Genomic DNA, 24,625 nt, shown 5'->3' with positions numbered 1-24,625 from the left:
TCTTGATTACTTCGTGCTAAAGAGTGACTACTGCAGTGGATGCAGAACAGAGCAGCACAGACTGCTTTTGCCAGGACCCTCCATCAGAAGGGCTGATTCATTCTGAAAACCGTTAAACTACTGTGCCTTTTAATAAAGCAGTGCTCCTCCCACCCTCTCAGATGAAGTAATTCTGGAGCAGTCATGCTGATCTGTGATGTATGTTACCTTTGGTATTGACAGTCCACAATAAGCAAAAAGTCTAAATGATGATCTATTTTCTTCAAAGGAAGCCTGAGAAGAGGTTTTCAATGAATTTTAACTACAGGGAGAATCTGAAGTATGACTTTACTTTATGGTAAAGTTCATTCAGGACAAAAAAAAAAAAAGAGGTTATGCATTTTTTAATAGACCTCAGCTTCAAATGAATTTAAATGCATACATTTATCAATTAACTTAAAAATTCTGAAACAAAAAGGATGACATACTCAAAGAGCAAAAACTGTTAAGAAGGACTTTTTTTCATAAAAGCCAAATTCCTGCTTTAAATGGAAAATGGGTCCTAAGACTCAACATAAAGTTGCAACCCAGCACTTCCACCAAAGATTTAGAATCTAACTTTGATGGCACAATATTTATTTGTAAAGCTTACAAGACCAAGGAAATTTATCCTCTGCCTTAGTCAAAGAAACCCCAGACTATTTTATATGGTTTCTACATTTTCCAAGATCACTTCTGCCTCTCTCAACGACAAAAATTCTTCAAGTACCATGCTCCTGGGCCACTAAGGCTAGCAGCTAGACTTCTTATTTTTACTGAATGCTATAACTGCACAGACGGGCAATCAGGGAATGACAATAATACAATCTTACTGAATGTCAAGCTTCCTGCAGGGTTTAAGAGGGCTCAGGCTATTAAGAGCAGCCACCCACAATCTATTCACAGAGCTACATTCTCTTCAGCAATACAATGAAACAGGATAGCAGCTGTATTTCCCAACTATCAGCTTCAGAGGTGCAACCCTCCTCTCTTATATGGGGAGTCCTTATTTTTTCTATCATTCTGACATTTTCCTTCCTGAACACACAAACTACCCCAATAATATTAAAACATTTCATTTACCTGCATGTATCTGTATAGAAATACCTTTGTTGCACTCTTCCACACTTCTTTTCTAAGAGGTGTTTTGAAGTCATTCAATCTGTCTGGTTTTTAAGAAATGGCAAATGATCTCAGCTGAAGAAAAGTATATTTCATTTCATTTCTAAACTATGGACTGTGTTTAGGCTTCTCTGTTTAGTTTGATTTTCTGTTTTAATTCTGATCTTTATTCTTATACCTACATGCAGAAATACTCTGAACAGGCTGATACTTCGCAGTTATTTGCAGTAGCAGCAATTTTCTACTCTAAAACAGTAGCCCAATTAACAACAACAAAAAAATCAACTGCAATGTGAGGTTTTCTGTAATCAAAATATTCCATTGACAAAAAGATTTTATTAGGGATTCTAAATTAAAATAAAGAAAAAAAAACAACAACAAAAAGAACCCTGTATTTTTTGGAAGGTAAGTATTGTTTTAATACTCTTTTATCTGCCATATATTTCTAGAAGCAAGCTGATAAACCACCAAAACCTCTTGGGAGTTTACTTATGCAGTTCTCTCTGAAGAGACCAGTACTTCTTTTTAAACACTACTGCACTGCAAATATTAATCCAATCATGATCTAATTAATAGGATTAGAGATTCAAATGGCCAAGTTTCCTTTGACTTCCCAAACTAATCAAGTTTATTACAGTTTTTCAACTTAATAATCCAGCTAACAAAGATAAAACCATTTATTAAAGCAATTTTTGAATACATTACACATTCCTTTAAGGCAAATAGTAGCCTAAAAACTATAAAGAATAGCTATCAAGCATAAAAAGAATCCAGTCAAACCCAGATAACTTTTTAGTACAGTATGTGTGCAGTACATCTGCATTTTAAGGACATTCTGTTGACAATGGAACCTGGTTATTTCGCTTTCTGCTCTTATGAGAGCCATAGTGTCATGTATTGAACTTTCCCTAGTGTGGCACATTTTCTGTATCACTAAACTTTGGGTTACAGGAGCATGTCAAGGAAATGGGCAAGCGAATGGAAAACTATCTCAAGCAAATGGAAAACTATCTTTGCCCCTCAAAGGCAAATGCGCATTCTGCAGATGAGAGAAGATATGAGACCTGGCTGGTGGCAAATAACTGCAGTAAACAAAAGAAATGGATCACTCTATGATCCCTTGAATGAATGAATAAAAAAGGATTTATTCAAGTCTAAATTGGCCAAATTGGTTGAAACCACCTCAAACACTGGAATTCTGAGCATGGAAGTGTTTGTGTAATGGATGATCTTTACAGAATCACAGAATCATCTAGGTTGGAAAAGACCTTGAAGATCCTTCAGTCCAACCACTAACCTAACACTGACCATACTCAAATACACCATATCCCTAAGCGCTATGTCAACCCGACTCTTAAACACCTCCAGGGATGGGGACTCCACCACCTCCCTGGGCAGCCCATTCCAACGCCTAACAACCCGTTCTGTAAAGAAATACTTCCTAATATCCAGTCTAAACCTTCCCTGGCGCAACTTGAGGCCATTCCCTCTTGTCTTATCACTCATTACTTGGTTAAAGAGACTCATCCCCAGCTATCTGCAACCTCCTTTCAGGTGGTTGTAGAGGGTGATGAGGTCTCCCCTCAGCCTCCTCTTCTCCAGACTAAACAACCCCAGTTCCCTCAGCCACTCCTCGTACGACATGTGCTCCAGACCCTTCACCAGCTTCGCTGCCCTTCTCTGGACACGCTCGAGTAATTCAATGTCCTTTTTGTAGTGAGGGCCCAAAAGTGAACACAGGAATCGAGGTGCGGCCTCACCAGTGCCGAGTACAGGGGTAAGATCACTTCCCTGTCCCTGCTGGCCACGCTATTTCTGGTACAAGCCAGGATACCATTGGTCTTCTTGGCCACCTGGCCACACTGCTGGCTCATGTTCAGCCGGCTGTCAATCAACACCCCCAGGTCCCTCTCTGACTGGCAGCTCTCCAGCCACTCCTCCCCAAGCCTGTAGCGCTGCTGGGGGTTGTTGTGGCCCAAGTGCAGCACCCGGCATTTGGCCTTATTGAAACTCCTACAGTTGGCCTTAGCCCATCGTTCCAGCCTGTCCAGGTCTCTCTGCAGAGCCTCCCTACCCTCGAGCAGATCAACACTCCCACCCAACTTGGTGTCATCTGCAAACTTACTGAGGGTGCACTCGATCCCCTCCTCTAGATCATCAAAGATGTTAAACAGGAGTGGCCCCATAACCAAGCCCTGGGGGACACCACTCGTGACCGGCCGCCAACCGGATTTAACTCCGTTCACCACAACTCTTTGGGCCCGGCCATCCAGCCAGTTTTTTACTCAGTGAAGCGTGTGCCCATCCAAGCCACGATCAGCCAGTTTCACCAGGAGAATGCTGTGGGAAATGGTGTCAAAGGCCTTACTAATGTCAAGGTAGACAACATCCACAGCTTTTCCCTCATCCAATAAGCAGGTCGCCCTGTTGTAGATGGAGATCAGGTTTGTCAAGCAGGACCTGCTTTTCATAAACCCACGCTGACTGGGCCTGATCATCTGGTTGTCCCGCACGTGTTGTATGATGGTCCTCAGGATGAGCTGCTCCACCAGCTTCCCGGGCACCAACATCAAGTTGACAGGCCTGTAATTTCCCGGATCATCCTTCCGACCCTTCTTATATATGGGCATCACACTGGCTGATTTCCAATCTGTTGAGACCTCCCCAGTCACCCAGGACTGCTGGTAAATGCTGGAAAGCGGCTTGGCGAGCACCCCAGCCAGCTCCTTCAGCACCCTCGGGTGTATCCCGTCCAGTGCCATAGACTTGTGTGTGTCTATGTGATGCAGCAGGTCACTGACTATCTCCTCCTGGATTGTGGGAGGGTCGTTCTCCCAGTCTCTGTCTTCTGGCTGAGGAGGCTGGATTCCCTCAGTACAACTGGTCTTGTTATTAAAGACTGAGGCGAAGCAGGCATTAAGCACCTCAGCCTTTTCCTCATCACTTGTTGCCATGTTTCCTCCTGTGTCTAGCAGGGGATGGAGGCTCTCCCTGGTCTTTCTTTTGCTGTTGACGTACTTATGGAAACATTTCTTGTTATCCTTGACTGCTGAAGCCAGATTCATTTCTATTTGGGCTTTAGAGCTCCTGATTTCCACCCTGCATAGCCTCAGAGTGTCTTTGAAACATTGTGAGTGGCTAGCCCCTTCTTCCAAAGGCTGTAAACTCTCCTTTTCTCCCTGAATTGCAGCCACAGCTCCCTGTTTAGCCAGGGTGGCCTTCTCTGCCACCAGCTTCTCTTACAGCACCCGGGGACAGCCTGCTCCTGTGCCATTAAGGATTCCTTCTTAAAGGGTGTCCAGCCTTCCTGGACCCCTATACCCTTCAGGACCGTCTCCCAAGGGATTCTGTCAAGCAGGTGCCCAAACAAGTCAAAGTCAGCCCTTTGGATGTCCCAGATGCAGTTCTGCTGCCCCCTCTCTAAGAACAGAGAACTCTATTATTTCATGATCGCTGTGCCCAAGTCGGCCTCCAACCACCACATCGTCCACCAGTCTTTCTCTGTTCACAAAGAGGAGATCCAGCAGGGCACCTTCTCTGGTCAGTTCACTCACCAGCTGTGTCAGGAAATTATCTTCCACACATTCCAAGAATCTCTGGGCCTGGTCCCACTCTGCTGTGTTGTATTTCCAGCAGATGTCTGGGAAGTTAAAGTCTCCCACAAGAACAAGGGCAAGTGATCATGAGATTTCTCCTAAGTTCCTATAGAACATTTCATCCATCTCTCTGTCTTGGTTGGGTGGCCTATAGTAGACTCCTACTGCCCTGTTGGCCTTCGCCCTAATTCTAATACAAAGACACTCCACCCTGTCTTCACTATACTTGTGCTCAAAGCAATCATAACAGTCCCCATACAGCACCACCCCACCGCCTCTCCTTCCTTCTCTATCCCTCCTAAAGAGCTTGTAGCCATGAATTGGCGCACTCCAGTCATGGGAGACATCCCACCATGTTTCTGTGATATATTAAAACTGGTCCTTAAAAACAATGACAAAGTACATTAAAAAAAGGAATTCAAGGAACCTACAAAGCTCTCTATGAAAAGACATCTTCTCAGTGAGAATCTATCTTGACTTTGCTTACAGTAACAGTTCAGGCAGAGGAAACACCAGAGAGGTCTAATATATTCAATTCCTTTCTGGCTCCGCAAATCCAATTCTGCTGAGGACACCAGAGTAGTGGTTAGATACATCGGCTTTTCCTGCTCTCCATCTCCTCCAGTGGACAAATGAGCTATAATATGCTTGCCAAGCATAATGCTTTCTGAAACACTGTCACCTCTTCAGTGAGAGGGGAGGGATGCAAAGTGAGAGCAAAACAGAGCAAACAATCATCTTTCAAAGAGGAAGTGAGTAACCAGAGCAGCTTCCTAATTTGCATATGGAAATGAGCCAGCCATTGCCTATGCTTGTGCCTAGTCTAAATTTCAGAAGTGTTTTTTATTAAAAATAATTCAGAATATATTCTGTTCTTCTATTCTACAACTACTTTTGGTGTCAGCAGGGCCCACACGTACATGGTAGAGTAGAATAGAGGTGACTGACATGCTTAGTAGTTGAATTATCATCTGCAAAGAAGGCATTATAAAAAGCAAAAATAAGAAGGTGTTCTAAAAAGCAGAAGTAAGAAAGGTGACAAATCTTCAGACAAATCCAGTAGATAAGAAAAACTTCGGGAGTGAGGGGAGGGTTGTAGAACTGAAGTACAAATTCAGATGATTGAATGCTGTATAATTTCCATAAAACATGCTTTTATCTACTAAAGGTTTGTGTCAGGATTCCACTCTACTTTTCACTGACATTGCACTTGGCTTTATAGTAGTTAAACACCTTAAAGACAAATATCTACTAAAAAAATCTTTTTAAAACCAGCTGTTTCAAAGAACTAACATTAGTTATTAAAAAAAAAAAAAAAGGTGGAATCCATACTTCACTTTTCTTCTCAATAGTCTCTTATTAATGAACATCCTGCCCTGGAGAGGGCACTCTGTGACCATATTATGTATTCCAGTGTCCTTATTAACCACCTTTTAGTTTTAACCCAGATATGCCTGTGATCTTAACAGTTTGCTTAGCCAGTATACAGCTTATGTCAACCGTAATATATTAAGAAAAGGAACCATATGGTGCTATGCTCATCAGTTCAGCCCAACAAGTCCTACATCCTATGTTTTATTATTAATGACAGTATATTATTTGATGCTTAAAAAGTCAGTATGTAGTAATTCTACAGTATTCTAATAACTGATAAGTTGCAGGTGGAGAAATCTTTCTATTAACAGTATTTCTCCCATTCCTTCCACGATAACAGCAACCACAATCTAAAAAAGTTCCTCTGGTATACTTCATTGATGTTGAGGGAATTAATACAGATTATACACTCACCTGAACAGTGTAAATTTAATTTCTGGAAATATAAAAACACTTTCTTTTCCAGATATTTCCTCCAAAAGTATGTATTAAAAATAACACTAATCACTTAAATTCTAGTGTAACAAGATAAAACCGCACAATAAAAATACATGGAAGATTCCCTGTGCTAGGCAAACTTTGAGACATACTTCAAAGCATAATTCAATGACTAACTGGCAATTTGGGGTAAAAAACCCCTATCCCTGTAATACGAGTATTTCAAATACTCCATAATTATTTAGTTTGCTATGTTCTGCCCCTAAGAGGAACATTATTGAGGATGTGAACCACTGTTCTGAGCTAGTCTAGGAAGTCCTATAGGCAAGTGTTTTCCATAAGTCAAAAAAAAACCCCTAATAAAATAATCACCTTTTTTTTAAGCAAAATCTTTTAACAGCATAGTGCATTGACTTCCTAATTAGGCTATAAGAAAAATAAGGTAACTACATTTGTACTTAAACAGACTTAGCTTGCAGAACTTCCAAATTCATAATTTAATGGCTAACTTCACAGCTAAAATAGTGTGTGACTATGGTGCAATTAGATTAAATGCATAAGCTTTGTTTTTAAACACTGTCTGGATATACACTGACACTACTGCAACAGAAGAACAATTCAGTAAAAGTACCTGGATGTCCAACTCTACATTTTTATGGTAGTTAAAGTATCAGTCAAATAAAACTGTCAGCAAGGGCCTAAAGGAAAATTTAAAAAAAAAAAAAATTATCCTTTCACCACAAAAGAGGCCATCTGCATGCCAGTAGTTTCAGCAAGACAGATTGAAGCCAAATTTGTGCAGGATTTACAGATACTATAGCTGAAAATTAAGATTTTCCATTTCACACCCAGGCCTGTTTGAACTGTATAGGGTTCAATAACTCCCCATTTTCACAGGTGATAACCAGTTCATCTTCCTATTAATATATTAAGAGGCTCCATTTTTCTTACCCACCCTAATCCTTTTTTCTCATTTGCCCCCATTAAAAGTTTCCACTTCCTTAAAACATGTGGCACACACTGTCCTCTTCTTGCTCTTAGATACTTGTCCTCAACCATTCTTCTAACAAGAGCTTTTGTCACATCCCACTGCAGCTCTTGGCTCAAAGGCAGAAATACACACCTTCTTACTATATTCTTGAAGTAAGGATTTATTATTTTTTTTTCATTTATTTTGAGTTCAGGAAGCTGTAGATTTCCTAACAGGTGCTGAGCTCCTGATCAGTCAGAGGCATTTCATTCATTTACTGTAATAGAGTATCTGTAATAAAAGTTGTACACTACCAGCATTACACCTAATTAATATTTATCCACCATAGGAAGTCCCCATTCTGTTAACAGCATGTTCTCAGAGAGCTATATAGATATCGTACATGGAAAAATAGCACTTATCAAGTAACCTGAGAAATGTATCTGATAGAATAGTTTCTGGGTACCCATTAAAAGCTTTACAATCAAAACTATTGATCCTTTGAAATCTTTAATTACTCTGAGGGGACTAAAGCTTAATAATGTAAATCTATATGGCTGAGAGGAATTCGTGGCTGCTCATATATAATACCATCAACACTAACTGGTAAATTCACCATACTGGCTTTATTAAAAAATGAGTGGCATCATCACTTTGGAAAGCAACAGAGAGCCAGGAAGAGAGAGGTGGAAAGCAACACAGAGTTGGGTTGGTTTGGTGATCAGATACAGGCTCACTGTAGCATATGCTTCTCCTCATACTGTATACTGCTGTGGTGGTTTAGCCCCTGCCGGGGTCTGAGACCACGCGGCCGCTACCCCTCCCCCACTAAGGGAGTGAAATACAAAGCCCCAAGACTGAAATAAGGAAAGGTTTAATACAACAGTGCAATAGCAACACAACAAACAACAACAATAACAATAACAGTAATAGTGATAGCAATGAGCAGAGCACAATAGCTACCAAATACAGCAGTTTGAAGCACGATGTACAAAACCACGAGTGCACCGCGCTCAGCGCCAGGAAAAATGTGACCTGCCAGGATGTGACGTCCGCATGGTATCTGAATAACCCGGCTAGAGCTCCCCCCCACTGCTGGGGAAACTTAACCCTATCCTGGTTAAACGAGGACAACTGCATGTTTAACTGTCTTCAAAACTTAAAATTTAAGACATAACATAAAACTTTGACAACAATCTTGCACTGCTAGCAAATGAGATTAATTTTTCCTCAAAACATAGTAAGTCTATTCAATATTTATATTTCTAGAGAAAATGATTCCTCGATCATCACAAAAAAATTATTAAGAAAAAGTTAGTTATTGAAACCATAGTATTAATCCACAACATTTGTCATAACTTTCATGAAATTAAAGTGTGATAAGATAGTCATTCTTTCTAATATACTTTTGCACAACAATGTGCAAATGCAGAAAATTAACTGCCATTTTTTCTCACGTTATAGTTAATTCAACAATAATAAACAATTATATAGTACATTACATACAAGTTTCCCAAATAAATCAATTAGGACCACATTTTAGAGAACCTGTCTCTGGTAAAATCTTCCAATGTGATACAAAACTACATAGATGATTTTCTGCCACATGGCAGTTTTTAACAGCTATGGCATATCTAGTTCCAAAAGCAATGAATGTCTCCTTAGCTACCTTTACAAAGACAACAATTTGACAACCACTGACTTGTCTCCACTAACTGCTATTCCTATTCTCTTACCTGTTATCAAGGCAGAGTGATAATATCCACAGGATACAGAGGAAACAGGTTTTCCAACATCCACTTCACAAGGTACACTGACATAGGTTTCATCAGCCAAGCCAATCTGACCTTCTGAATTGTCACCCCACACAAAAAGCTGCCCATCCTCTAGAATGAAGACACACATAGTTAACAGATTTAAGACCAAAACTAATAAAAAGGTAATTTACCCATTTAAGAGTATTTCATAAACTCTGTGTATGATACTACTAAACGTCATGATCTCAGGGACATAAAATGGTATTTAGCACAATGCAACAAAACAGTCTGAAGTAAGAGGGTATCCCTTAAGCTTTTCAAAAGTGACACAGAACACTCAGTCATCAACTGATGTTAGACCATAAATAGCAACAGGAAAAGTATTATGTAAAAACATTCCTTCAAAAAGAGGAAGATTGAGTGTGTAAGACAATTCAGTTGCCAGAGGTCAGTATGAAAACATTATGGTGAATTTAAGGCATCTTCTCCTTTCTAGTAGCAAGTCACCACTTCCTCATTCTTCCAAATTTATTCTCTGTTCTGACTTTGGTACACATCCCATTTATTCTTGCCTTATCTTTCAGTTCTCTTCACAGGGGATTACACTGCCCAGCTTCATTTTTGTTTCCTTAAACTATCACAATAGCTGTTCCAGGTTTATTAAGACCAGACTCTATTGACACAAAGACCAATGGCAGCAGTAAAAAACAAACAAAAAAAAAAACCAAAAAAGGTAGTGAACAACATGAGAAGAGATGAGGTCTTCTCTCTGCATATTTCTTATTGGTGGTAAATAAATTGTGAACAAAAAAGTACCATCTACAATGCTACTGAGATGCTTGGGAACTAAAGTAATTCAAAGTTGACCTACAGATCTCAGGAGAATGTTAGCAATTGTCACAAAAAAACCAAAAACCAAACGAGCAGGCTAGCAGCTCTCTCATGCACTCTTATGCTCTCTGTCACATTCTGAAATGACAGCCTCAATAACTCATCCTAATCGTGTCCAGAAATAGCTGCTTTATAGCAAAACTTGAGAAGTTACATTATAGCGTAATAAAGGACCCATCCAATGACTGAAAGTATTATAACTGTGTGGATTTCAACACGTTGCAACTGTGTAATTTTGCCATCAGAGAAATAGGTCATAGGTTAGGCCTCTCTCAGCAATGTCACAGCTGTGTAGCCTGTACGAGTAGACCAAAATAGTTGCAGTAAGAAGTGGAATTAGAAAAACTTAGTTTTCATAAGATTCATGTTTTGCAGATGACTTCCCTGGAAATGAACTGAAGATTTTTCCCATTTTGAGAGTATTCATACCGTCTCTCCTTTTTAAGGATTCCTATTAAACTAGTATAGGTTGAGCTCCCATTGCAGGCCATTGCTCATGGAAAAGGTCTATGTTCACAAAAATTGCAGGAAGCTAATGAGATTGCCACCTCTTACCAGATTGTGTTGAAATAGGCAATTTGCTATCAAAAAATGACTATGGTTACAAGGGAAAGAAGACAGAAGGCATAGAAACTACACCCACATATGCAGACAGAATGCTGGAATAAATGTTTCCCTGGAACACCAGGCTGGACACACACAGATTTTATTAGCGGTTGCTCTTACCAGTTACTGCTGCTGAGGTGTATGATCCAGCTGCTAGCTGTTTGATCTTGTGCTGGTTGGTAAAAAACTTAATTAAATTAAATGTGGTCCTTTCCTCTGTGTCACCTAATCCCAACTGACCTTCACTGTTACCTCCAGCAGCATACATATTTCCTTTTTCTGCATACAGAAAAGCACATGTAATACACAGAATGAAGACATTCTCATCAGTGGTAAAAAGTCAGAGAAACTAGAGCAAGTCATTTAATTTTCAATGGGAAAACATTACAGAAAAGCTGGGGTCTACTGCCCTTGAAATATCCTGAAGTTGGCGTTCGCAGTTTCTGTTGTAGATAGCAAGGAGCCTTTCCTGCACACATTTGGATCAGAATTTTCTAAAGGCCTTGTATGTACTTAGATTGACTTCATTTCCCACCATTCTGGTGACTGATCTAAAAAGTAAATATAATTTGAAGTTCTGCAAGAGTTCTGAGAAAATGACTGCTAGTAGCTCTGGCAGTCTGAAAAAGCTCCTTCCTCAAATTATGTATATTTTAAGATAAAGCAGGAGGAAAATAGTGAATGATGTCACAGGCAAAAAAAATGAAGTCATATTAGTACATAAAGAGATGCATAACTTGATAGTTTTGAGTACTGTGAATGAAATATATTTTTACTTAGGTTTTTATTAGAAATATTTTACTCATTTTAATATTTAAATCACTTTCAATTTAATTAACTAGGTCTTTATTTTGTTTTAGAATCTTGAGGTTAAAGCTGATGATTGATATCTTCAACTTAAGAGAATTAAGATTTATATTTTTAATTTTACTGTTTCACATCTAAAGTGTTCATCTATGATGAAAAAGATAAGGCCCATTAATAACACAAATCCAGACAGAAATGTGATAAGCAACTGACGTACAATTTATAAATGGTCCTTGCTATATAAATGGCCACAAATTATCTAGCCAGTGTGTACACTAAAAGTGACTAATATTTACCCTGTGCAGTCTTGCATACTCAACTGTTATTAAAATGTTCTGTTTTAGTCTAATAGTCTTATTTACAGTGCTCAGGGCCTCCACATATATAAACCTCCTAATAATCAAACAATCCTCTTTATAACACTACTGCAAGCTAAAGGATTGCAACCAAAAAGATGACTATTCCATTAAATAAATTTTAGAAGCATGACAAGAATTTGCATCAATTCTCTGTATACTGTCTCTCTAAAAATTTATTTTTTAGTTTAAATTTACAGTTTATTTATTTATAGCTTAATAAAGCAACTTGTCATTGAAATAGCAGACTATCTTGTCTAACCAAAATGCGACAAAATTTGAAGACTTGAAAACATTCAGTTCTACTACATTTACTCAAGCATATAACTTCACACTAATAAAGATAAATTACTTGTCAAAGGTAAATTTGAGTACAGATATATAAAAAATACTAATATACCTTTACAGGGCTTAAAGGAAATTTTGGTAATTGTTAACCACACCTCAAATGCCAGCAAGAAATCTTTTCATCTGTCTATTGCTAGCAAACTCCTATATAACATTATTTTATAAATGCATTGGCTCAGAATAAATCAAGCATTCAAAGAACTGGATATCAAAATCCCAAGTTTTATTAGTCCCATTTTTGTTTATTTTTCCTTCCTCAACACTCCTGGGGTTCCTAATGTAATTTTGTATGAAAGCAAAGGAAGAAATCTATCTTTAATATGCACATAATATAGGTTACATACCTGTGTAAACTAAAGTGTGGTTTCTTCCACAAACAGCAAGCTTTGTTTTTTCTGGTTTTAAAGCTATGAATTAAAGCCAAAGGGGGGGGGAAAGTTATAAACAAGCTGATACCTGGTTCAATAACAAAATGTTCTGTGCTCTAAAGGGAGCTCTGATTTTTTTCGTATTTTTACCAAAAGAGTGATTACAAGATTCATTGCCCATTTGAACCTAGTATATGACTTACTAAATGAGAATTGCCCCAAGACAAGAAAACAGATACAGACCTTAAAATCTTACAGCTGACACTCAGGTTAACTTGATAATGGCTACTTCATCACAATGCCACATTCCCCAGAATTTACCATTTATGGGATATGCCTCAAACAATGTATCATGTCGCAGGACAAAATGCATTCTTAAAGCTGTCTTCAGTTTTCATTATTATTCTTAACTCCCTCTTACACTTTTCCCACTACCTTAAATTTTTAAAATCAAACCATTCTTTTGTCTTATCATCCCTATCTTTCGTCATTATGCACAGCTACCTTTTTTGCTAGACTTTTGCCCTGCACTGCCCTCTTATTGATCACTAAATTCAACTGTTAAGGACAGTCCTATGTGGACTAGTGCCTGAAATTTTTGCATATACCATTCTGTCTCAATTTCAGCTCAATTACCAACCATCCATTGCATGTATTTCTCTGTAGTCTGGTCACTGTGAAAGACTAGAAATGTATCCACAAGGAGTCAAGAGTTATTTTGGTGGGAAAGAGAGAAAATACAGAGGTGCCTTTTCTCCTATGGCATTTCAGAAACAGAGGAAAAAATCTCACCAACTTTTCCATCCTCTCTCCAATAACTGATCATTGCCAACAATTTATCTTCTCTCAGCCATGTCCATGTGCCCTATACAATGCTCTTAAAACAGCATTATTTTTATAGCATGTATCTTTAATTGCTTTTCCATTGCACTAGTCTATGACAAAGCCAACAACCATCATCCCTATCACAAACCTTTTTTCAGTCCTTCCAAATCAACTTGCATCAGCTCTGTAACATTCAGATTAAAGTCCCTCTTACCAAGTCACCAAATAAATCTATCTACTTAAGCATGAATTGTCTCTGGTCTATCACACTGACACAAACATAAATTGTCCAAACTCAGGTTCCTGCCTATCCTATCTGACACCTACCACTATCACCAGGCTGGAACCATAACACTTCCAATGTTGGCTTCTTCCTACAATCTTAATTTGCTGCTTTATATCCCAAAACTCTGCCTCCAACTTCAGAGATGATCTTAATCAGCTCTTCAGAAGCCTGTGCTCCCTAACCTTCCTCTCACTTTGGCTAATCAATTGTATTTGCTAAGCCATGCTATATTTACAATGTTGCTGGCAAATCTTCATAACCAATTTCATTAGTTTCTAGTCAAGTCCCAAGGTATTTTCTCAGAAAACATGCAGCCACAACCATTTGGCACCAAGCAGAAACTGAAATGTGTCCTTGCAACCCCATTCCCAAAGCCAAGTGATGACTGAAAGCTAGCGAGAAAAGCTCCAGGAATTTCTCCTGCTGCCTATTGCCAAGAGAAGAAAGGTACCCTCCTTGTGACTTTTTTCAATGGATGACAGGTCTGGTTTGAATTGCTGTCTCCTCTTCATCTTTTATTCTCCATTGCAATTTGACAGTAAAAACAAAACCCAATCCATTTAAGCCAAGGTAAGAATCGATCTCTCACATGTCTGACTGAAGATGTGAACCTGAGAGTAGCTGCATTCTCCCTCTGAAGTGAAATAGACAGAGGAGCAGATAAAGGACAGTAGAATAAACTAAATCAGGAAGAAGAGAGTTTTAAGAAGCAGGATAATTTGTTTTTAACAATAAGCTAACAGATCAATCTGCTGGCAAAAAGGATGAGGATAAACATTTAATGGTGAAAAGAAATGTGTTAATGGGATAGATCTGACTTGATGTAAGGGGATAGTTGTTTGACAAGACAAAACCAGCTAGGAAAGATCAAGAAGATAACAGTGCAATGAAAACATATTTTACAACACATGAACGAATATGGGCATTTATTTTACTGCTTCATACAAATATATTAACATTCATGCCCCCTTGGGCACTTCTTATACTTGCTAAAAACGTAGCAATACTTGTAGAAAGTTCCTGATAGATTTTTTCATTTATAAAGGTGCTAAGACAAAAGTGATACAAAGGTTACACAATGCTGTTGGAACTCTGATTTCTAACACATGGACAACACTGCAGAGACCACGCATCTGACTGATGTCTTTGCAGTCACAATGAAGATGTGGTTTGTCAGAAAAGGCAAATATTACATAAAATGAGAGCCCTCAAAAAAGACAGGATTCTATGTAATCTTCAGACTCAAAAGGACCCAGAATCTGGAACTGATGGAAAATCAATCAGGGATCCTTTTAAGCTACCTTTATGAGCTTGTGCAGTAATATGCTACACATGACGAGTAAAGAAGGCAAATCAGTTATTTTGGAACTGCATCTTATAAGGTACCTTTTCACAAGGGTCTCCTTTCAAAAAGACAAAAAAAGAAAAATTACACAAACCTTTAACACATGTTGGTTTGCTGACAGTGTTCTTTGATCCTAGTCCTAATTGGCCCCAGTTGTTACTGCCAAACATGTATAGTTTACCATTCCCTGAAAAAAAATGCACAGTCAGAATCCATAAAATTGTTTGAATACCTCATTCAAGACAAGATGGTCATTCACACACTATGCTATTTATTACTTCCTTTTTAATGTAAGGCTTAAGATTAGGCAATTCAATACTTAAGTGTGAACAACAATTAATGTCCTTGTAATTTTTCAGTATGAAAGTAGTAATTGCATTAAGTAAGAAATCCCCAGCCAGAAGAAGGGACAAAAAGCAGAACAAACATCCTCTCCTTCAATTACAGCACAGATAAAGTGCTCTTCAGAAAATAAAATGTTGTACTCTTGGACAGACCCTGCAGTTCAGAAACCATACTATCTATAGGCCTACTTATGAAATAACAGCACGTTTAACTGAGCACCCACATCTTTTACCCCAAAGACAGGAGTGAAAAATGCAGCTATATAATTAATACAAACACAAATTCATAATATTCAGCTTATTTAACTGTTTATAGGGGGGTATTTTTTTTACTGCTAAATGTCTTCTCTTAAAATGATTTACAAATTTCTACTTCTACAGAATATAGTTTCTGATAAATTTTCCAATGTTTTCCCAAACTGTGTTGTTACTCTGCATATAAAGAAGAAATGCATCAAAACACCATGCAGACAGGGAGTTTTGTAATCCTAAATGCAAACATTACATTACAAATCTTCAACAGAAGCATCACTAGAATCTTATTTCAGAAACTGGTATGATGTGTCATTGAACTTGCAGGTATGACCATTACAAACAATGAACTGTTGTAACTCTGAATAACCAGTGTTTTTTTAAGAGGATGGTATATGAACAGATGAAACTTTTGTCATCAGGCATGCAAATTAGACAGACAAATCTGACTACTAACAATACCTTAAAATTAATTAATTCCATTTAATTTCATTTTATTTTTTAAACTATTGCCTTTTGTAAAACTGTAAAGTTCACACCCAAAGATAAAATCCTTGTTCCAACAGAAATCTTTGCAAAACAATAGAAACTGATTTGTCAAAAAAAACCCAAAAACCTTTTACAACTTTTAAAAGGAGTTTGTTTACTTTTGATGAAGGTCTGCAGAGCTTTGTGAGTTAGACTCCATCACAAGGCTGTCCCATAAATAAACTTTGTCACCCTAGCCATCAACAGTTATCACATGAGCTCAACTCACAACAGCAATTCCATATAATAATGCCAAAATATTATGGCTGTTTGTACTTCAGTAGTGTAGGTTCCCAGTGAATATTCTGAATGTGATTTACAGAAACTTTGAAATATGATACTGAAATGTTTAAAATACAACAAAAAATACTTAATCTGTTAAAAAAAATCCATTTATTTTCTTAAATACAACCACATAGTTAAAAAAAAAAACCAAAAAACAAAACACCAACAAGTAACAATAACTAGAATCTAAAGTACAAATCAAATTGTTAGATTTGACAATATTTGGAATGTGAGGCTGTGTGTCAATATTGTGTCTTTCCAAGAAAGTTGGAATGGAAGAAACTCTGAGGTCAAGTCTATGCTCATGGTGTTTTACTAATAGCATTTATATCACCATCGTGATTTTGATAAGGCAATCATGTCAAAACTCATAGAGAGCTATCTGTCACTAAGAGCAAAACGCACCTTAACGGAAATAATTTTTATTAGCAAATGGCATCCTACATTGGTATATGCTTCCTTGTATCCTTGGTTTATACTTTTTAACTGCCTTTATAAGACAGTAGTACTCCTGTGGGAATATGAAGCCAAGCTGCTGTAATTTAATTTAAGCACATTCTCTTTCATTGATTCAAAATTCCAACAGGTCATGCTTCTCATCCTATAGTCTTCTGTTTCTCATACCAGTCTTTAAATTCTCAGGCATTGCTTTGTAAGTCAAGATGCTGAACAGATGAGAGGAATTTTTTTACATTCTTTTACAACTGAGTGCCAGCCTTTAAAATTTCAGGCTTCCAACACTTAGCAGTGTAACAGAAAAAAAGAAAACAGAAGCAGGTAATTCAGACAATGAATGAAAATTAATAGGCACTATAGAGGAACCTAAACAAACGCCTGTAATGAAGCAACCTTTCTGAGTCTGTACAGCAAATCAGATTTTGGAACAGACATGATGAAATCTAAGCTGGCCAGGAAACACAACATAATTTTGTATACAAGAGGCCCTATTTTCATAATTGCATACTGAGGTATCTCCAGTCATCACCACAGATGCACTGAGGTGAGAACTAATTCAACAGCAGACAAATAGTCAAGATCATATTTCAAAACTTTGCAAACTCAGATTGCTCTTGGTCTTTTGCTGCCTCTTTGGTGCTGACATACAGAGATTGTGGCCATCTGCCATCTGGAATGGCTGGAAGAAGACAGGTCTGGCAGAGTAAGATTATGACTGGGCAGTGGAAGGGAAAGAACAGGATCTAAAGAAAGGGGCTACTCAGAATGTTTGGGTGATGAAAACATACTTCCAACACCAGTGTCCATCTTCATTCTGATGCAAGACTGGAATATTTCTCCAAAGTATGTATGCATTGGCTTATCACCACCAGATGTTTCACCAACATTAATTCAGGGCTATAAGGGAAGCCACAAGATGCTTACATCTTTAGGAACAGCAGTTTTGTGAGAGACTTCAGGAAGAGAGTGTCTCCTAACCAGTACACTTCTTATAGGAGTAGCTGCTATCACAACTGTGATTCCTGGGAGCCCCATCTGTCATGTGCTTCCCAGGCTCATGAAGTGCTACTAAAAACAATTCACTCAACAGCAGGGAAATACCAGCTGAAATCCTCAACGTGCTTCAAGATAATAGCAGGTAGCCAAGTATTCCTATCACCTACGTTTAAAGGTATGTTTTACATATTCCCCCCACTGGCTTACTAAATTATATTAGTGTGGGAAGGAAATGAAATGGAGAAACAATGTACAGACTTTGAGCATTTATTACAAGATTCTATTGAGAAGCTATATCTGAAGAAAACATAAAAGGTAGTATTCTGGACAGAGTATCATATGCCAGGCACCATGATTTTTTTTTAATTTATTTGCACTACTTTCTGAATAAACTATGGTAATGGTTCATTTAAAATTCATATACAATTCAAATACATCTCATGAAAATAGGAATGACATCAGTTTTGTTAGGCAAGTCATGATATTCTCAAAATAAAAGCTTTATTGAGCAATAAGAACAGTCACGCTTAGGACACTTAGCATCACACAAACAAAATCAGCACAGTATGTTGCTTGCTCCTACACATATCAAAGATCAACACAAACATGTACTAATCTTTCATTTTCCCCTTGCAGTTAATGCAAAAGATACTGTGCCATGTTCTGATGGCAGGCAGAAAGAATAGCAGGAATCTGGTGTCCAAAGACCTGGAGAGATTCCAAGGTCTCTTTGGTGTAAATTGTTGAATGTTTAACGCTTTACAAAACTCAAAATTATGAGCATACTATCTTGTTGTGGTTCCATATGCACCTCTTTTCACTCCTACTTATACACTTGATACTTCTTTCTTTCCTTCTACCCTCTTGCGCTGGGGGCTTCAGTTCTCTCCAGAGCTCTGAATTCAGAAAATGTGTCTTCCTTCATCACCATTTTCCCCCTTGTGAACAGGATCAGTCTCTTTAATCAAATATGGGCAAGCTACCTAGGATACTCTAATCAAGGCAAATAAACAATAAGACAGCTGTTAACTTTATAAGTGCTTTTTACAAAAGAAAATTAATAGAAAGGTACTGGGGGGAGATTCTTAAAAATACGCGTAACATCACTTTCTTCACACCAGATCCCAACAGGATAAATAAATTGCTTGCCAAAGACTGCAGTTATAGAAGATGCAGGGAGTGGACTGTCAGTATTCTTGGGCCAAAAAATATAGAAATGGGTCAAGAAACATTATTAAACACATTACAAGTGATGCTGGAAGATATACTGCTCATGACTGTGTTAAAGAACTAAAGAAGACAACTGCTTTAAAAAAATCCTGCTTGAACATTTTAATGAAGATGTTGCTAAAGGCAAAGAGCAAAGCAATAAAGAGACACAATTTCAATGCCAAACTCCACAACTGGAGAAACAAGTCTTTCTCCGACTAGCTCAGCAAGCCAACTCAAAGTCAGAAAGTAACTATCACCTGTCCTTTCTATTCCAACATACAGCCACAGTATGTAAATAAAATTCTGGACTCTAACTCCTGACCTAGAAAGCCAAAGAATATTTACTTCAGGCTTTTATTCCTAAAAGTCATATAGGAATATTGATGCTGGATTCAATGAAAGAAGTTTTTTTTCAATTCAGAATTGAAAATTTCTGAATATTTTGTTTGAATGCTAAATATTAGCTCCTGTATATTTTCTTCAATTACATTCAGTCAAGATTCGGTGCTCGATGTAGCTGTCTCTCCTGCCCAAAACCAGCTTTAAGAAATGTTTTGTATCAGTTTGGGTGATTGTTTTACTTATGATTGTTGAGACACATTAGTGTAAAACTGATATATTTCTGTTAGATTTGAATCTATCATATTCTCACTGTCCCCCACCTACATAAGGTCCCACTACCTCTTCCAGGAGGTGGAAAAAAAAGGAGGGGGGAATTTTGTGACCTGTAAATAAAGACTGAAAATAAAATGAAGCATGCATTAACACACACCTGCTTGAGATACTTTCCCTTCCTCAGTGATGTCTGTCTTTTGCCTCTTTCAGGTCAGGTTCAGCTGGATTTCAAGAAGCTCCTGGTTTCCCACAAGGTCTGTACCCTTCTCAGTAAAGTCATTATCGGTGTGCACTTCTGGAGCTTTTATTCCAGGTGTTACTGCAGTTCAATGTCATTCACCAAGGGTTGTAATTCCACTGTATCATCCAACTCCATCTAACAGCAGAAATGTGAGGTGCACACGGGCATGCACAGGTGTGAAGAACAAATGAGGGACAAAGGTTTTCTGTTTCCCTTCTTCACTTTTTTGTACGACTCTTGCAGTTTCTCTACCTTTGCTCATTGTTGATCAGTACTTTACCCTCACTTTTGTCTCTACTTTACAATGTCCCAAAAAGCCTTTTGGTACCGAAGAAATACTCATACTTCTACAGTTCCTCCTCCTCAAAAGCCTTGAGAAAATAAAGATCTGATTATCTAGAAGTTTCCCTGATGACACATCTGCACACTACAGCAGCACAGGCCAGCTACAGAGACGTTTTTGAAACATGCTGCATATATTAAAACAACAGGGAGAAGGGGAAATAGTAGAGAAACAGTGCTGCATGCATACCTATGCAAGTTAACTTCTTCAAAGCTTTATCTAAGCAGCCACTACTACAGTGCCATGGGAATTAGGGGATTGTTGCTGATCAGTGTAACAGTGCTGGCAGAGGCACATGCTGAGGGAACTCAAGAAGGCAATTTAAACTGACTGTCTAAACTGAGAATTATACTAGTGTTATTTCAAACTGGGTGTGGGCATGCAAAAGGATATATTAAAAAAATTTCAAAAGGAAAATGTCACAGTGCCCCGAGTTACATTCTGATTAATTTTATGCAACAGGCAATTTAATAGAACTCATTCAATCCAAGAAAAATTGTCAGGTTTTGTTCAAAATAAACTATTCATAGATAATTCATCTTCTATGAAGTTAGGCTTGAAAAATTAATTCTATAATTTCACCTCAAGATGTTCTGCAGTCCATGAAATCTATACTCTCTTTTTTATCACTCCTGGAATAGTTCATTCTAAAAATCCAGCACCTTCAACTTTGCTTGGAGACATAGCAAGAAACCCTCAAGAAATTATTTAATGAGCAATGACCAGTTGGGCATTGATGAGGAATAAATACATTCCAACAAAAAAAGTCCTGAAAATATGCATATAAAATTCATAACAACAAAGTCTTATTATCTATCAGCAGTTGTCAATACAATAGACGCACATGCTCATTAACAACAGTAGTCCTTTCCATGTAAAATAAATTGAACAAATTCTTCAACTAGTATTGTTTCCATCATTTCAAAGAAATGAAAATAAACATTAACACTGCTCACTGTATTGCATGTGAGCTTCTTTGAATGCTTCTGCAATTTATTTCTGATTTTAGTAGATTCTAAAGTTTTTTTGAGTTGCTCTTTCAAGTGTTATTTTCAGTTGACAGTTAACAGTAATTCAGATCTTCATTTCAGAGATACCATTTTATCTATTGTTTCAGGCAGATTCCTAGTTAACTTGTTGACTGTGTTCAACAGATACTGTTTAAATCGATGATACAAACCTCCATATTTAAGATTGACTGCTGAACAGTGTCGGATTCACAACAAATATTCAAGCTGAACAGTCACGCTTACTTTAAATCCTGTACGATACATTCAGTTATTACAGATTCCATCATGACAGTTCTTGGGCACGTCTTGCGAAAACCTTCAGTGACCTCACACTAACTTCAAAGGCATCCAACAGTTCCCACCGAACAGTCCTCTCTCCTCTCGACCACCTCATTTGACATATTACCTCAGGATTCCAATAAGAATCATAACTTTCCAAGCTGTCCAAATACATAACTTTTTATCATATATTCCATTTCCAATACTGACCTGTAACAATAGCAGTATGTTCATCTCCACATGATATAAGTACAGGTTTGTCATTTTTGAACCAGAACTTGCTAGGAATATCTTCTGCAAATTTGCTTTTTCCAAATGTGAAAACAGCACCCGATTCTAAAACACAAAAAGATGTCAGTTTTAGTGAAAACAAATTTTGCCTCGTACTTTTTGAAATAGTAATTTCCTATTAATTCAATGGCACATTTTAGTTTCCTGTCTTTCTCTTTTTTTAAAAAATGGCTGAAGCATTTTCTTCTATTCTTTCACCAAGACTACTTCATTTTCAGGCTCACATTTTAGTCCTGATTTTTCCTGGCCTTCGTGAATTTGCTAATAGAATAGGTATTGTTGATAGTCTAGTGTGTTCTGAGGATACAATAATTTATTTTAAAAGTACACTAATGTACTTTATCACTACTCTCTAAGAAAAACTACTGGGTGTGTAAAAGAAAGAATAAAGAACTCTGAATAACTGCCCCCAGAAAGTAAAATAAAAAGCTTATCCTGAAAGCCGGTTTGACACAAAGAGTTCTCACTTACGTTTATACTTGAATTCAAACAGGTTTTCCAAATTGGATTAGAGAGAGAGAGAGACAGACACACTGTAAAGAGGTGACAGGCTCCAAACTGACCACTCTTCCTCACCCATCTGAAAAGATACATGTGCTCTAAAATTGGCCCCCTAAAATAAAAAACTCTCAGCCTTCAAAACATGGGTTGGCACAACTGTTTTTGATCGTTAGACCATGATCTAAAAAACCCAAACAAAAACACCCCCAAATAAAGTCCAGCCAGCTCTTCTGCCCTTGTAATCTGTCTAGTTTTCTCAATTCTTCCCACTTTCAAAAGTGTCAGCAATGTTGTTTTAAAACACAGAATGTTTAACTATTCATTCACCTTTTGGTTAATCATGTGGCTTGACAGAGAAAATATTAATTCTACAGGAAAATAAATGAACTTACTTACAAGTTTAATTAATTTGCCAAAAGCCACGCAGACAATGTGGCAAAGCACAATTAGAGCTCCTATCTTAAAATGTCAAACCTTGCTTTAAGCATAGAATAATTTTTTGGAAAACAAAGAGAAAAACCTTTCACTTGCAGACTTTTTGTTAACGTGTCAGCTACGATAACACAAATACACACAGTAACACTAGACTGCTGCTGTAAAACTACAAATGATGTGATAGTAACATTGAAACATCTTCGTGTATTTACTTTCAATGAAAACAATCTCATCAAAATAGTCTGCACCCCATCTCCAACACGTAAAGTTCTCTCTTAAACTGTAAATTTGATATTCATTGTGAAAAGATCCTTTAATGCAAAAGTTTCCCGTATTTGCAAATGACATGTTATTTTATGCATCAGGCTCAGCAGACGTGTATGAAATTGTATTTACTACTTCTCCAGATGTGTTTCACTTCCACCATTTTATTAAAAATAAGCCTTGTGCAGATGAATGCAAGCTTTTTAAAGAAAGGGTTGAGTTTCTCCTCATTTTATGTAGACACACCTACAACCGTAGACATGCTAAAAAGCATCTGAAAACTCTGTTCTATCTCCAGCCAGCCAGCCATGCTGCATATATGAACATGCTTACAGTGATCTCGTTGTCACTTGGGCCAAAGTAGAATTCTCTTGTTCATTTCTTTCTCTTTCAGAAGCGTTAGCATAAAAATACATGCTTATTCTTAATTCAATGTATACAAAAAGGAGACAATTTAATCCACAGACGTCCTCTGTATCTCATTTATTTCACAACTGAAACCTAAACCGTCAGTTTGGAAATTAAATCCTACCAATTCAAAAAACTAAATCCCACAGAACATAATTGAGGTTTTTGCTCTCTCGGCACCAAGCGAATGTTTGAAGATTACCGTAGGTGAAACCACGGACCAAAACTCATTTACTAACTGAAAAAATCCTCTCTGCTTAACATTGCCCACTACACCATGCCGGTGACGACAGCAGGTTGCCCCCGTCTAATCTCTGACGCCAGCGCGCGTAGTCCTCCCCAGACGCCGGAAGAGAGCGGCCCGAGCCGGCGGCCCGCAGCCCGGCGCCGCGGGCACCCGCGCTTACAGCGCGGAGAGAGCCGGGGCGGCCGCGAAGCGCAGCGCGGCGTGACCAGGGGCCGCGACCGCACGCCGGGGCAAGGAGGCGGCCGTTGGGGCTCCGGTGATGGCGCCCAGCGCCGCCGCCATGGGGGAAACGAGCAAGGACCGCCCCAGGCGGACGAGGCCCCACCCGCCACCCGGCCCGCAGCTCCGTCCCCTGTGAGGGACCGGCACCACTCACCGGGCACCGGCAGCTCGTCCTTCTCGGCGGGCTCGGCCATGGCAGCCGGCGGCGGGCGGCCCCATGCACGGCGGCGCCCGGCTGCCGGAAGTAAACACAGGCCCTGCCACGGGCAACGGCCATAGAGAGCGGCGTGGCGCCCGCCGGCGAGGCCAGCCGCCGGGAGGAGGCCCCGTCGGGGGGGCAGCGCCACCTGGCGGCCGGCGGCGGGTCGGTCCCCCGGGGCGGGCGGTTCCCGTCCCGCCATCTGCAAGTTCGCCTTGGCCGGCGGCGGTCTGTCCGTGCCTCCCCGGGTACGGGGAGCACAAACAGCCACGGCACGGCAGGCGGGGCCTCATGGGTGCTGAAAGGAGGGAAGAATCACCTCCCTTGAAGGCCCCCTGCGAGTCTCCTCTCCAGCAGAGCTTTGCTTTGCTGGCACCGTCCCGACATCCC

The 24,625-nt window shown here is 38.8% G+C and overlaps 1 protein-coding gene across 6 annotated transcripts in view; it reads right to left on the bottom strand.

Moving 5' to 3' along the window:
- RPGR (retinitis pigmentosa GTPase regulator) overlaps nt 1–24,301 on the bottom strand; it is a 47,689-nt gene extending 23,388 nt beyond the window's left edge. Inside the window, exons 1-8 of one of the 6 annotated variants that reach the window (XM_074858544.1) lie at nt 24,191–24,271; nt 22,431–22,539; nt 20,962–22,004; nt 19,953–20,171; nt 15,202–15,294; nt 12,628–12,690; nt 10,893–11,051; nt 9,255–9,404 (exon numbers count right to left, since the gene is read on the bottom strand). In XM_074858544.1, the coding sequence (XP_074714645.1) occupies nt 9,255–9,404; nt 10,893–11,051; nt 12,628–12,690; nt 15,202–15,277 (448 nt within the window). In that variant the 5' untranslated portion in view covers nt 15,278–15,294; nt 19,953–20,171; nt 20,962–22,004; nt 22,431–22,539; nt 24,191–24,271. Of the gene's footprint in view, nt 1–9,254; nt 9,405–10,892; nt 11,052–12,627; nt 12,691–15,201; nt 15,295–19,952; nt 20,408–20,961; nt 22,005–22,430; nt 22,540–24,190 lie in introns of all 6 variants that reach the window. The other 5 variants (XM_074858543.1, XM_074858542.1, XM_074858540.1 and 2 more) reach the window with 5 other exon arrangements.
- Nucleotides 24,302–24,625: the final 324 nt, after the last annotated feature.

The sequence above is a fragment of the Strix uralensis genome, chromosome 2, assembly GCF_047716275.1.
Source record: "Strix uralensis isolate ZFMK-TIS-50842 chromosome 2, bStrUra1, whole genome shotgun sequence".
Taxonomy (NCBI): domain Eukaryota; kingdom Metazoa; phylum Chordata; class Aves; order Strigiformes; family Strigidae; genus Strix; species Strix uralensis.
The sequence above is the reverse complement of the archived record's forward strand: the minus strand, read 5'-3'. Positions and strand labels throughout refer to the sequence as shown.